The sequence below is a fragment of the Pyxicephalus adspersus genome, chromosome 3 (genome assembly GCF_032062135.1).
Source record: "Pyxicephalus adspersus chromosome 3, UCB_Pads_2.0, whole genome shotgun sequence".
Taxonomy (NCBI): Eukaryota; Metazoa; Chordata; class Amphibia; order Anura; family Pyxicephalidae; genus Pyxicephalus; species Pyxicephalus adspersus.
In genome coordinates, this window is record NC_092860.1 from 64,186,090 (window position 1) to 64,198,801 (window position 12,712).

General features: G+C 37.9%; 1 protein-coding gene across 2 annotated transcripts in view; it reads right to left on the reverse strand.

Annotated features, from left to right (window-relative positions):
* Positions 1-509: 509 nt before the first annotated feature.
* LOC140326399 (MAP kinase-interacting serine/threonine-protein kinase 2-like) overlaps positions 510-12,712 on the reverse strand; it is a 33,574-nt gene continuing 21,371 nt past the window's right edge. For both annotated transcript variants that reach the window (XM_072404947.1, XM_072404948.1), the window contains 5 exons: positions 4,469-4,564; positions 2,570-2,764; positions 2,312-2,476; positions 1,836-1,879; positions 510-1,504 (listed from right to left, as the gene is read on the reverse strand). In XM_072404947.1, the coding sequence (XP_072261048.1) occupies positions 1,267-1,504; positions 1,836-1,879; positions 2,312-2,476; positions 2,570-2,764; positions 4,469-4,564 (738 nt within the window). In that variant the 3' untranslated portion in view covers positions 510-1,266. The remainder of the gene's footprint in view (positions 1,505-1,835; positions 1,880-2,311; positions 2,477-2,569; positions 2,765-4,468; positions 4,565-12,712) is intronic.

Below are 12,712 nucleotides of genomic sequence, written 5' to 3' on the forward strand. Positions count from 1 at the left end.
CACATCTTGGGTCTACTTACGTATCTTTTTTATCCAGGATTCAGCCAAAATGCACACATTTTTCACTCAAAATTTAATAAAAAAATTAATAAATTAAAATTTTAGTAAAGTTGATTCACACGTTTTACATTGGATTGAATCCAATATAAAAATGTGTACAATTTAATTTGGTTAACTCTTGTGAAAACATTTATCAATAGACCCAACAGATGGGATGGCAAAAAAAACTCACATTAAGAGTCTTTCTATATTGTATTATTTTGAAAAGCAACCCAGTTATGTAATAATAACTACACGTCTGTGGTTTTTATGAAACTACTATTATTCCCTGCTTCTACTTGAAGTTGTCCTCAGGCTGTAAACACCCTGTTAGGTTTTGTTGGACGTGTAATTGGTGTAATCTGTGAAATAACATTATTCAAAAGAGACCATATCTGAAGACCCATATAAGCATGTATGACCAGCTTTATAGATATCTAAAAAGGCAGTTTAAAAAGCCACACAGTGGGTGGAAAATACATTTTCTCTTTACTGCATTGTGCAGGGAGACAAACCATGAATAAAGTAAACATTGTATGAATTTCCTGTGGATACACTTGCCAATGTGGGGCAGGGGCATGCAATAGCATCACAGTTGCAGAACATGTAGTACATCACAGTTGTACTGTAGGGACTATGGCAAAACGTGCTATCTCACTTCCTGTGAGTCAGTGTGGCTGCTTGAACTGCAACTTGTGATCACATGGGAAAGAATGCTAACACTGCAACTGAATTATTAGCCGTAGTCACTCTAGAAAAGAAGTGTTTGAGGGTATGCTGTGCTGGTGTAATAACCTGGTACCAATGGAGGTAATATAACAAAAAAAATATACATTTAGACAAATTAAGGGACATGTGCAACAACATCCGTAGTTTAAGCTTTAGGGTTTTCATACACTTCAAAGGATCTTTCAAAGAACATGGTCAAATACCATTTCATTCACAGTTGCACCCCCACAAGTTTCCCATCAACCACATCTTCCAATTTTTTGGAAAATATTCATAGCAAAAAATGTTTGGCTTTCAGAAACAAATTTTTATGCATACAAGTAAAGACTTGGATTATAAAATATGTTCAAGTCTTTGTACCAGTAACAATACATTCATAAACATCCTTTATCAAAGCCAATCAGTACCAGGAGCTCATACAGCTGTGCAAAAAATGCCTGACTTGCATTTAATCACTGACAATAAGAGATGTGCAAAAAATGCCTGACTTGCATTTAATCACTGACAATAGGAGGCAGTGCTATACTTGAAGGAGAAACGCCCCCCTTGCTGTCTCCTCTTGACCAACATGGACTCAGAAGGAGGGGAGAGGTGCACGGGGCCAGATGTAGCTTTCACCACAGCAGTACATGGGGCAGAAGTGTCTGATACCTGCTGTTCTTCTTGCTCCATTAACTGCCGATTCATTGCTATAGCTTCTGCAGCAAATGAGGTCAGGTCTTTGGCACTACTGTTCCTGCAAAGAGGAACATATTAATGACACAATAATAAGTAATTACACAACATATTTAAAGTACTTTAGATAACACATAATAGAGCTAAATCTTTTTATTCTCAACCTTTTTTTACCCTGCCCCATTGTTCTGTCACCTAAAAGGCAAACCTGTTCTTTCATTGCAAATCAACATCTCTAAGCAACCTTCAAGTGTCAAACCAAATCTTGGTGGCAACAGCGGGCTACATGGTAGATGGCAAAGGGATGTAGCCAATCATTGTTTTGCCTGTGTGAATGACTGGGAGAAAGGAAATGAAAGAGAAAAAAAAAAAGAAGAAAATTCAACTATTACCTTTGAAGTATACTGGGGGTAGGGAGTGTATTATCTGGTGCACACTGTGATAGAGGGAAAAAAGAATAATATTGTAAAACAACCAGATCCTCAGGCCAAAAAACAAGTTTTGAAAAAAAAAAATAACAGGACAACATGCACACTAGAGCAAATGACAGAATCAGGTTAACTATTCTAAAATTACTGAACATTTTTTTCCTTTAAATACACATATCATTTTAAAACTATGATCATTTTACCTGTGCACGTGTTGAAAATACACTATACAAAGACTTGAACATACTTTATAATCCAAGTCTTTACTTGTATGCATAGTGGTCTATATTTAAAAGGGTGTCAAAAAAAATGAATGAAAGGCTGGAGTTCTCATTCCCTCCCCGGTCATAACCCAATATTGGAAATAAGCAGTTTTTAAAACAATTGAATTTCCTATTTGTGGCCAGTACCTCTCTAAACCCTAACACCAGAGGACTTACCCCCTGTACCCATGGGTGTTGTAACACTTGTGCTGCACTTAGCCTCTTTTTGGCATCTCGAAGTAGCAATTTAGAAATCAGATCTTTGGCACCAGATGAAATGTGAGCCCAGTCTTTTTCTGGAAATTCATACTTTCCTTCCCGAATACTTACAAACAGCATGTTCTGTTAAAGTTGTAAGAAAAAAAGAAAATAACTTAGAGCTCTGAGTAAGAGTGAGAGACTATTATTGAAAAAAAAAAAACTGTTAACAATTACCTGACAGGCTGGACAGGCCTCTCCTTTATCCCAACCACAACCACTGCCACAACGGCCTACAAATGGTGGATAGCCACTTAGCATGATGTATAAAATCACTCCAAGACTCCACAAATCACATCGCTTATCATATATTGTTGCTTCTTCGTTAAATGCCTCCACTACTTCAGGAGCCATATACTCGGCTGACCCACACTGCAATAATATCAAAATAATATTTAATCAGTATTAGATTTATGCAGTCATACTCTGAATATGTGTTTTCTCCCGTGCAGATTACTAGCAAACGGCGTCTATACATTGCAAACCAAAATCTCACTTCCTTTGTATGTTCTGAAGCAGTCGCTTAAAGCTGGAAGCTTACAAGATACAGCACCAAAGCGCATGGGGGGTAAGAATAAAGTTTGCCAATCTTTTAAATAGCTATTCAACTTCACTTGCCTCTAAACCTAAGCAAACCTAAGGAAAGGCTGTGTCCATGCACTAACAATAGTTTGTCTGACTGTTAGGAAAACGAAGGAGGCTGATTTACAAACGTGTACAGAAGAAGGTTTCCTTAAAAAAGAGCAAGGAAGGTGGAATACCCAAATCCAAAACCTCCAAACTTTTTGATCCAACAGATGTGAAGAAAGGTGTCTAGCTTGCAAATTCAAAGGCACCAGGGGGATTTAATACAGGTATTTTGTATGGAATGCAATACAAATGGATTTTGAATTTCCCGCCCCGCTCCGCCGGCAACGTACACACGCACCGACGTCACCGAGAACTCCCCAGTGACTCATCAGATGCAGAAGCCGGCCGGAAGAGAGAAGACAATGACCGCGGCGATAGACGATGGGGGACGATGGACGATGGGGTGGATCAGGTAAGGCTCTATTTACTATAACCTCCCATAGGATTACCTACCCCGAGTGTGACTCGGGGTTACCTCTAGGGAGGTTAAGGGAGCAATAAGGGAACAGCAGCCCATATTATTGCTAATGCAGAAAAGTCTAGTGTTTCCCCCCAGGTCTGCTTCCTATTTTAGTTTTTAGGGGAGATAATGAGTATGAATGCAGGTAACAATGTTACAGAACAATAGGAGAGCCAGTAAAAGTTGGGTTGCAGGGGCAGCGTGACTCAAAAAAAGATCATGACAAATCAGATTTTTTTTTTAAGAGGGGAAAGGAAATGGAGACATATTTGCATTTAGTAAATAGGTAGGGTAAAGGAAGCTAAGTACCATTGTATGTGAAGGTAGCAATAGGTTTTTGATCATGAGAATTGTTTCTCGTGCAGCAATTTCTAGAAGGGTGTAATATAACCTTGATGGGTTAAATGCAGGTAATGTGCCTCTGTCTAGAAAAGCCATTGTTTATACAATTATGAAAAAACTTATGTCTGCCAATGATACAACTGTGCAACAATTTTAAAAGATCACAGGAACAAGGTGGAGGCATATGAACATTAGCTCATAATAAACTTAAAATTATACAATAAGAATACAAAAGAAGAGCCAAATAACATGTTCTTGTCACGACTGCATGGCATGGAGAAAAACGGTCTTTTTTACATTGTGTTTTCTTAGTAAAGAATATCTGAATGTGTACAAAAAACACTAGGAATGCATTTTTGGTAGGAAAAAGCAACTAGAAGGTGGAGGGGCCATCATTTGATAAAGTTTCTGAAAAAACAAGATCTACATTTTTGGTCTTGTTCAGCCATTCAGAAAGTACTTACAAAAGTCAGTACGACAGTCAGGCAACATGAATTGCTAGAAGCATTTACAGAACACATATCATTTTACAGTCACAGTTACCGCAATGCATACTTTAATTACAATTTTTACTAGTGAAATGTAAATAATAATCCTTTTCTTTAACATGTTCCTTTGGGTTTTATTATTCACTTTTTTCTTACCGGAGTTAAAAGTTCTGGGGTGGATATAGGTGAGCAGTCACTGTTAAGTTTGATTCCACTACCGAGGTCAAAATCACAGATCTTCACTGGTGATATCTAGTAAACAGCAGATACATTTAAATATATGCATGTGTAACAATTTGTGTGAAAAAAATGTTTGCATATACTAATTGTTGACTCTTAGGGCCCGCTCCCAGACGCACAGCAAACTGCTTTTGTGTACCACAACTGCTCTAGCTAGCCACATTTGCATGTAGCTGTGGCCATAGTGTGGTCCTAGATCAGAAATAGAAGAAAATCCTTTGGCCAGTAAAACAAGGTACATGCATATAGTTTTTCCTGGCACTCCTCCTGACAGCACACAGCTGGGTTAGCTCTGCCCCTCCACCTCCAGACCATCCTACCAAAGCTATAAAGTAATTTCCATCTTCCCTGCAGGGGTTCTTTTTCTGTCCTCGCTCCAGAGCCAACTATTTGTTTGGTTATATATATATATATATATTTTTTTTTTTACCTGGGTAGCACGGTAACTTACAGGTTTGCACTCTGGCCTTTGCAGTACTGAGTACTAAGTTCAAATCTCAGGCCATGCCTATCTGCATCGAGTTTGCAGGCTCTGCCGGTGTTTGTGTGGGTTTCCTCCTGGTACTTTGATTTCCTCCCTCATTCCAAAAACACGCACTTAGGTTAATTGGCATCCCCTCAAAATGACAGACTGTGATAATACAATATGACTATATTAGGGACATTAGATTGTGAGCCCCTTTGAGGGACAGCTAGTGGCATAACTATGGACTTTGTCCAAAGTGTGGTGTAAAATGATCAGCACTATATATATATATATATATATATATATATATATATATATATACATACACACACACACACACACACACACACACACATATATACTGGCTAAAAAAAATAATATATTGTTCATACATGTATTAAATCATGAGACGTTAATGAGTGCTATATGTTCAAAGAAAAGAACATGGTCCCTACAGTCAAACATGGAGGAGGTTCACTGGTGTTTTGGGGTTACTTTGCTGCTTCAGGCACTGGTAGTTTTGACATTTGCATGGTATTATAACATCTGAAAAACTACCGAGGAATTCTGGGGTGCAATGTAACGCCCAGTGTCAAAAAGCTGGGTCTCAACCGGAGGTCATGGGTCTTACAGCAGGACAATGAGCCCAAGCATACTTCAAAAAGCACCCAGAAATGGTTTGAGAGTTCTGAAGAGGCCTGCAATGAGTGCAGATCTGAATCCCATGTGCACTTGTGGAGAGATGTAAAAAAACAGCAGTTTTGAAAAGGAACCCTTCAAATCTGGGAGACCTGGAGAAGCTAGCAAAGGGTAAGTGGTCCAAAATTCTAGTAGAGATTTGTAAAGGACCTGTTGTTTGTTACATAACTTGAGACTAACATCAGTTATTTCTTCCAAAGAGTGTGCTACGAAGTGTTAAGGGTGCCAATAATTTTGTCCAGGCCATTTTTGATGTTTTGTGTGATGTTGTCTTATGTGTTTTTTTTCCTGTTTTTTTTTTTGTGTTCTTCCAGTGCCAACAAAAGAATTAAACATGACCATAACTAAGCATTTGTATTTGCAATAGTATGACATAAGTGCAAGGTTGAGAAAGGCAGATACCATAAAGCTAAAGTCAGTCAGCAAATCATTCTACTGTGGAGGTATGATGGATGGGTTACTTTTCGAACTTTTACTTTTACCCTGGTTAGTCTGACAAGACTTGGGATAGAGGTCCTCCCATTGCAACCAGTCTTGGGAAAAGCTCTGAAGCACAAGACTTAGGATTCCAGTCAACCTAAATGCCAGTCTCAAAGGTTGTGGAGCTTACTGTATGGGACATAAAGTGCAGCACATTTGGCTTTATTCCCCTCCAAAGGTGGCCCACTCCAATCTGGTAAATTGTTTGCAGTCCTTAGAGGTCTTGAAAGTATTTACTTATCTCCTGTTATAGCAGAGAGTCAAGGTACTTGTGAACAGCAGGGCAGAGATCTCCTACATAGTCAGACAAGGTGGAACAAAGATTGTCTGTTTTCATCAAGTCACAGCCATATTTTTTTTATGGACAGAGAAGCATCTCAACTTTTTTGACTCCTAACCACCAGCCTGAAAAATCGGGTTCAAATGTTTAGGTCCAAGCATCAGCCCTCACAACCATCAAGTGGGTGAAACACCTTCCTGCAGTGGCAGTTCTTCAAAGCAGTAGTGAGGTTGAAGCTTTCAATAAAGTAATTCTTTCCAGCATGAGACTTGGCTCTGGTACAGAGAGTTCTTACAAAGCCCTCTTTCTGCCAATAGGAAAATGAAGTTGGAAGATGATTTTCTTGACTACTGTTACCTTGACGAGAAGTTTCAGAGCTATGCAATTACAGATGTAATTTTTTTTCAAACAAGTTGCGCCAGGTGTCCTACAGGTGTCTCAAGTTCTGTTGGAACCCATTTGTCTGTTTAAAGGAGTCTTGTGCCAAACCATTACTCAACAGCAAATGGGGACAGACAGGCTCCTCTAACTCTTTGTTTTCAATATTTTTATACATTTACATTTTTATATAAACTTTGACAATTCATATATTCTTTTGCTTTTTTACAATCAAAGTTTAAATAAGTAGAAGATATGTTCTGTAGTACAACATAGAGGTTCACAGTCTTTAGTTTATCTCCACATTTTGCTTCAACATACATTTTTCCAATCCATTATAATATATTTCTTCCTAACATTAAAACACAATTAAATTTCCTATAACATTTCCATCTTTAAACTTCCCCCATGTTTATTACTATTTAGTTCTTCTTATACCAACCACTTTCTACTGTTTTACCTCCTAGTCCCCCCTCAAAAACTACCTTCCTTTGTGAAAATTATTTCTAAAGTAAAAAACTGAACTGAATTGGCATTTTACCAACAAAAGTGACCTTTTTTTCCTTTTCCCTTCCCTCTTTCCCTTTTTTCTTCTTTAAATAATGAATGTAAATTCCACAATGTGTGGATCTAATGTTATATCTTATATCCATATCTTTAGTGGAAAAAAAACACCCTAGTGGAAAACAATTTACCAACTCCTTTATCTTTAAATACCCTTTCATTATAGTGAAAAATAATTATCCATCTTAGTGATTGATACCTTTTTACCAACATAAATATATAACAATAATAGATGTGAGTTCCATTGTGAACAACAAAATTATCCGTTGTGAATATTATCTTCTTTACTAAAATGCGTATTCACCCAAAAAAAAAATAAAATAAATATTTTTTAACATTTATTTATACTGATACATATCAGGTTTTCGTACAAAACCACATTTATCCCCTACTTAAACTATATTATTATAATTTATTCCTCTATTATCTTCTCCCTAAAATAACCTATTTTTACAATAAACAAATAAAGATACAACAACACAAAAAAGTACCTGCTTATTTTTTATTCTAATTTTCTTTATATATATATTTATTAGGGCTTTAACTAACTGTTCACAATATTAAAAATGTACAATCCCATCTCATAGGCATATAGTACTTGATCCAGGGTTCCCAAACTTTCTGAAAATTTGTCATATAGTCATTAACCCCCCTAGCATTCTAATTCTGTCAGTTTTTTGATGCAAAAAGTGATCCTATTTTTTTTGCATAGAAATTTTTGTTTATATTGTGGGCCTGTAAATCTTAGGATTAACTCCCGGATATGATAATTATATTTATTTTAATCATAAATTATAATATATAAATATAAATATTAATTTTAAAAAATATTGAAATAATAGACAACAATGTAATCTTAAAATATAAAATTAAAAATGTATTTTATTTTTATTTCATGTTGTGTGGTGTGTTTGGACTGTATTGTAATCTCCTTTTAAATTTCCCTCCCAGACACCCCCCCCAATACATCACCACTCACATCACCCGGAAGATGACTCATCCTCCCGAGTGATGCGAGTGGGGATGTCCCGCCTGCCTCACACAGACGCTGCTGCTGCCACCCCCGGAATTTGCTATTGCTGCTCGCATCTGCAGTGAGATGTGAAGCACAATGCAGAAGTCCTGCATTGTGCTTCACATCTCACTGCTGATGCGAGCAGCAGCGTGGCCGGGACCCGGGCGGTATTTAAAAGCAGATTACTCAGTAATCTGCTTTTAAATTTCCCGCCCGGCCACGCCCCCCGACGGACTGGTGCCCCGGCATCACAGCGGGACCAGCCGATCGCCGCTGGAGCGCGGGGCAAAGTAAGGGGGGCTTCTAAAGTTACCCCGAGTGTGACTCGGGATTACCGCTTTTTGCATATAAAAGCCACCCCGACACCACATCATTTTCTGCTCTACATGTTCCACATTAGGCTTAGAAGACCACTAAGTTATAGCAAGTACCATCCTTGCCAACATAAATAGATAAATCAACAATGTAAACTGCAAATTACTACAACTCGATGGTTTGAGATTCAACAAAAGTATCTTCTGGGCGTTTTGGAAATGCTTTACCTGTTATTGCATATGCTATCTCATATATTCGCACACAATTTCTTTTGATCTTGGGGCACTCCCACCAAATATGGTACATGGTGCCATAGTCTTTGCATCCTCTAAAGCAAGTCTAACTGTGCATAAGTGACATTTTTGCCAATGGCACAGGCGCCATATAGCAACACATTATATGTTTATAGGTAATTTCCAATACCGAAGCATTATTACTGCAATGCACCACTGTGCCCCATATTTGTTCCCACTCCTTTTGATCCAAATTATGCCCAAACTCTTCTTCCCAACATTTTACACACTAAGGTTGTCCTTTCATATGCGCACTGACAAAGGCATCATATAATGCTGATATCACTCCCCTTGCCTCTGAACCTCGCACACAAGTTTGTTCAAAAACACTTGTGGTTCCTCTATAGTCCCTATCCTTCCACCTTCATTGGAGGAAATACTTATTCTGCAAATAACTAAATATTTCACTAATGGGAATACTAAACTTTTCCTGGAGTGCCTCAAAAGATGTTATAACTGATGTATCCAAAAAGTGATAAATTCTATATTGCCCTTTTCTTTCCATACTTGGAATCTATCAGGATTCTCAAAACCCGGCAAGAACAAAGGGTAGCCCAATATCGTTGTTACTGGCAAATGTGGGGACATCAATCCACATTGTTTCCTATTTTGATCCTACATCTGTAATGAATGGGTAAGTATAGGGTTGGAAAAACATCCCTGCTTAGCTGAAGGTATGCATAAAACATTATCTATTGACAGTTTTACCAATTCCTGTTTCTCCAGATGAACCCATAACAGTGTCTTATTTTGTTCAGGGTACATTACTAATGGGGCAATCTGAGCTAAAACATAATAATATTATAGTTGGGGTACAACTAATACACCTCTGGCTTTTGGGCAATAAAGGACCTGTTTAGAGACCCTCTGCATTTTTGAACCCCAAACAAACGTTAACATTTTCTGATTTTTACTGGAAAACCCTCACCATATATAAAAATTTAGGCAGCCATGGAAATGACTCCTGTAGTACTTTTACCGTGTCATTAGATAATGTGATATTTAAGGCTTTACTTTTTCCACTATTCACTTGTAAACCAGAAAATTTCTGGAACTGTGTTAATACCGATAACAAGTTCGGCAAGGACACAAACGGGTTAGGTATACATAACAGAACAACGTCTGCAAATAAACTAAGTTTATGATGATATTCACCAATTTTCACTGTGCTTATATAATGGTGGTAATGTATAACCTGCGCCAATGGCTCTATTGCCAAAGCAAATAACAATGGTATAAATGGTGGTAATGGGCATCCTTGTCTAGTGCTACTGCCTATAGAAAAATAGGAAGATCAGAAGCCCATATACTGAAAAAATGCTTTAGGTGTTGCATATAGTGAGGAAACCCAATGGCAAAAATGAGGACCGAATCCCCATTGTTCCAATAAACGCAATAAGTATGGCCAAAGCACAGAGTCAAAAGCTTTCCTTATATCTAAGCTTAGAAACATAGTCTTTTTTAACTTTATGAACATAGTATGTTAAATGCATCATTCTACGGATATTATCTCCCGCCTGCCTCTGTGGGATAAACCTCGTTTGATCAGATGAAATTAAATATTTAAATGTTGCTAGTAAATTAGCATCCAGGTTGAGCAAAGAAATGGGTGTATAGTTAGACCAAGTTGTATCATCAGTATCAAGTTTTGGCAGCATACATACTGCCACCTCCAACATACTGGGGTCCTTTTATTTAAAACAAAAATATGATCTATACGTGTAGAAATGTTATTCGCATGAAAATAATGTGTGTATTCTACACACATCTACCAAATTCCTTGGAATTTTTGCGCATGTGTATGTAACAACTGAAGCAAATGAGTAAAGAATGGCACCTGGTTCTCGTTAGGTGCATATTAGGTGACTATCGTCACTTTAGTACCATTAAGATAAACCGTGAGAACAAGCTACCTTCCCTCAGGGTCCGCTAGTTGTGACTCCAATACAAATGGAACTCTTTTTCTAATATCTATTAACACGCCTCTGCATTTATATAAAGAATTAGCCATATATATTATTGAATAAGAGGCATGAAAATATTTAGGACTAGATTTTTTGGAGAAATGTGTCTCCTGCAAGCATATTACATCTGCCTCATGACTATGAAAATATGGAAATGCCCTCATACGTTTCATTGGAGAATTGAAACCCTGTACATTTAGGGACATAATAGAAATCATGCTTCATACAATAACCACAATATCTTTAAATTGCCCTAATTTTGCTTTCCAATAAATTTGTGACCTTAAATACATAAAAAACAAAAAAAAAAATGGAAAAAACTCCTTCCATAAATAGAAAAAAAAATGCAAATCTTCCTCCCAAAAAACAAAACTACAATATAAACCACAAAAAAAAGAAAAAAAAAAAAAAAGAAGTATACCCCCCTATCGTTACACATACCATTCATTTTCTTAAATCCTAGAGTTAGGTATAATATTTGGTAAGACAGTATCCCTGCCCACATAAATCCCATCCCCCATATTTTAACTATCGGGGTTTGCCTCTCTGAGATAAAATAGGGTGCGCAGTGACTATTACAACGAGAGTAGGGCTACCCATGCCTGAAAGATAAACCTTATATAAACTCCTCTCTTAATAATCTCTAATATTTTTTTGATATCAGTGGGCACCAAAAAAAAAATTTCTAAAATACCCAAAAGCAATTCGAGATAAAAATTACATCTTTAACTCTGATAATCATATTCAATAGCCTTCCTTATAATTAGTAATCTTAATAAAACTAAAATACACCCATCAGGACTGCGACTTTTAATAGTTTCCGCTTAGAGGGGGATATGTCCTTGAAATGATTACTTTTCAGACGTTGCTGTCTCATTTTCTTTGGAGATGATGCTGTTCCCTCAGCTCTGTCAGCGCAAGATGGTTGTGAGGGTAGAAGTAAACCCAAATTTTGAAAACATGTTAATGCCTCCATTGGTGATGTAATAGCTTCTGTTCTACCATTATCCAAAAATATCAATGTAAATGGATCACCCCGTCGATAATTAATACTTTTTTCTTGTAAGATCTGCAAGTTAGGCCTCAACGCTCTTGTCCTTTGTATAGTTGCTGGGGCTAAATCTGCAAAAATTTGACAATTATACCCCTGGAAAACAATTGGTTCTTTTGTGCAAGCAGCTCGTTGTATCATATCTTTTTTTCGATAAAAGTGAAATTTCACAATCACATCTCTAGGCCGTCCCTTTTAGATTCAGCCTAGCAAGCGTGCGGTGCACTCGGTCTAACTCTAGTCATCCTCCCCCTTTCTGCTGCTGGCGTGGTGAATGTAGTGGCGCCATTTTGGCTGCAGCACATGCTGAAGCTGCCCTGTCTGCACTCTTTGCTCTGCACTGCTGCCTTTGCCTGGACTCTCGCCAACATTTAGAAAAAGCCGCCCACAGGCCAGGAGTGTCTGTGCTTTCTGCCCACTTCCACTGCTCATTTTCGTCCGCTATCCTCCTGTTCTGGTGCCTGATACTCCCGATGAGTCACGAATGTGCGACTCACGCGGAGTATCGGGCACCAGAACAGGAGGATAGGGGGCGCATGCGTGGAGCCGATGTATGGAGACACGCTAGGTCGGCTCCGCTCATGCGCCCCCCATCCTCCTCTAAATCTTCAAACTGACCTCGTTACTCTAGGGTCTCTTGTATACAAGATAATAC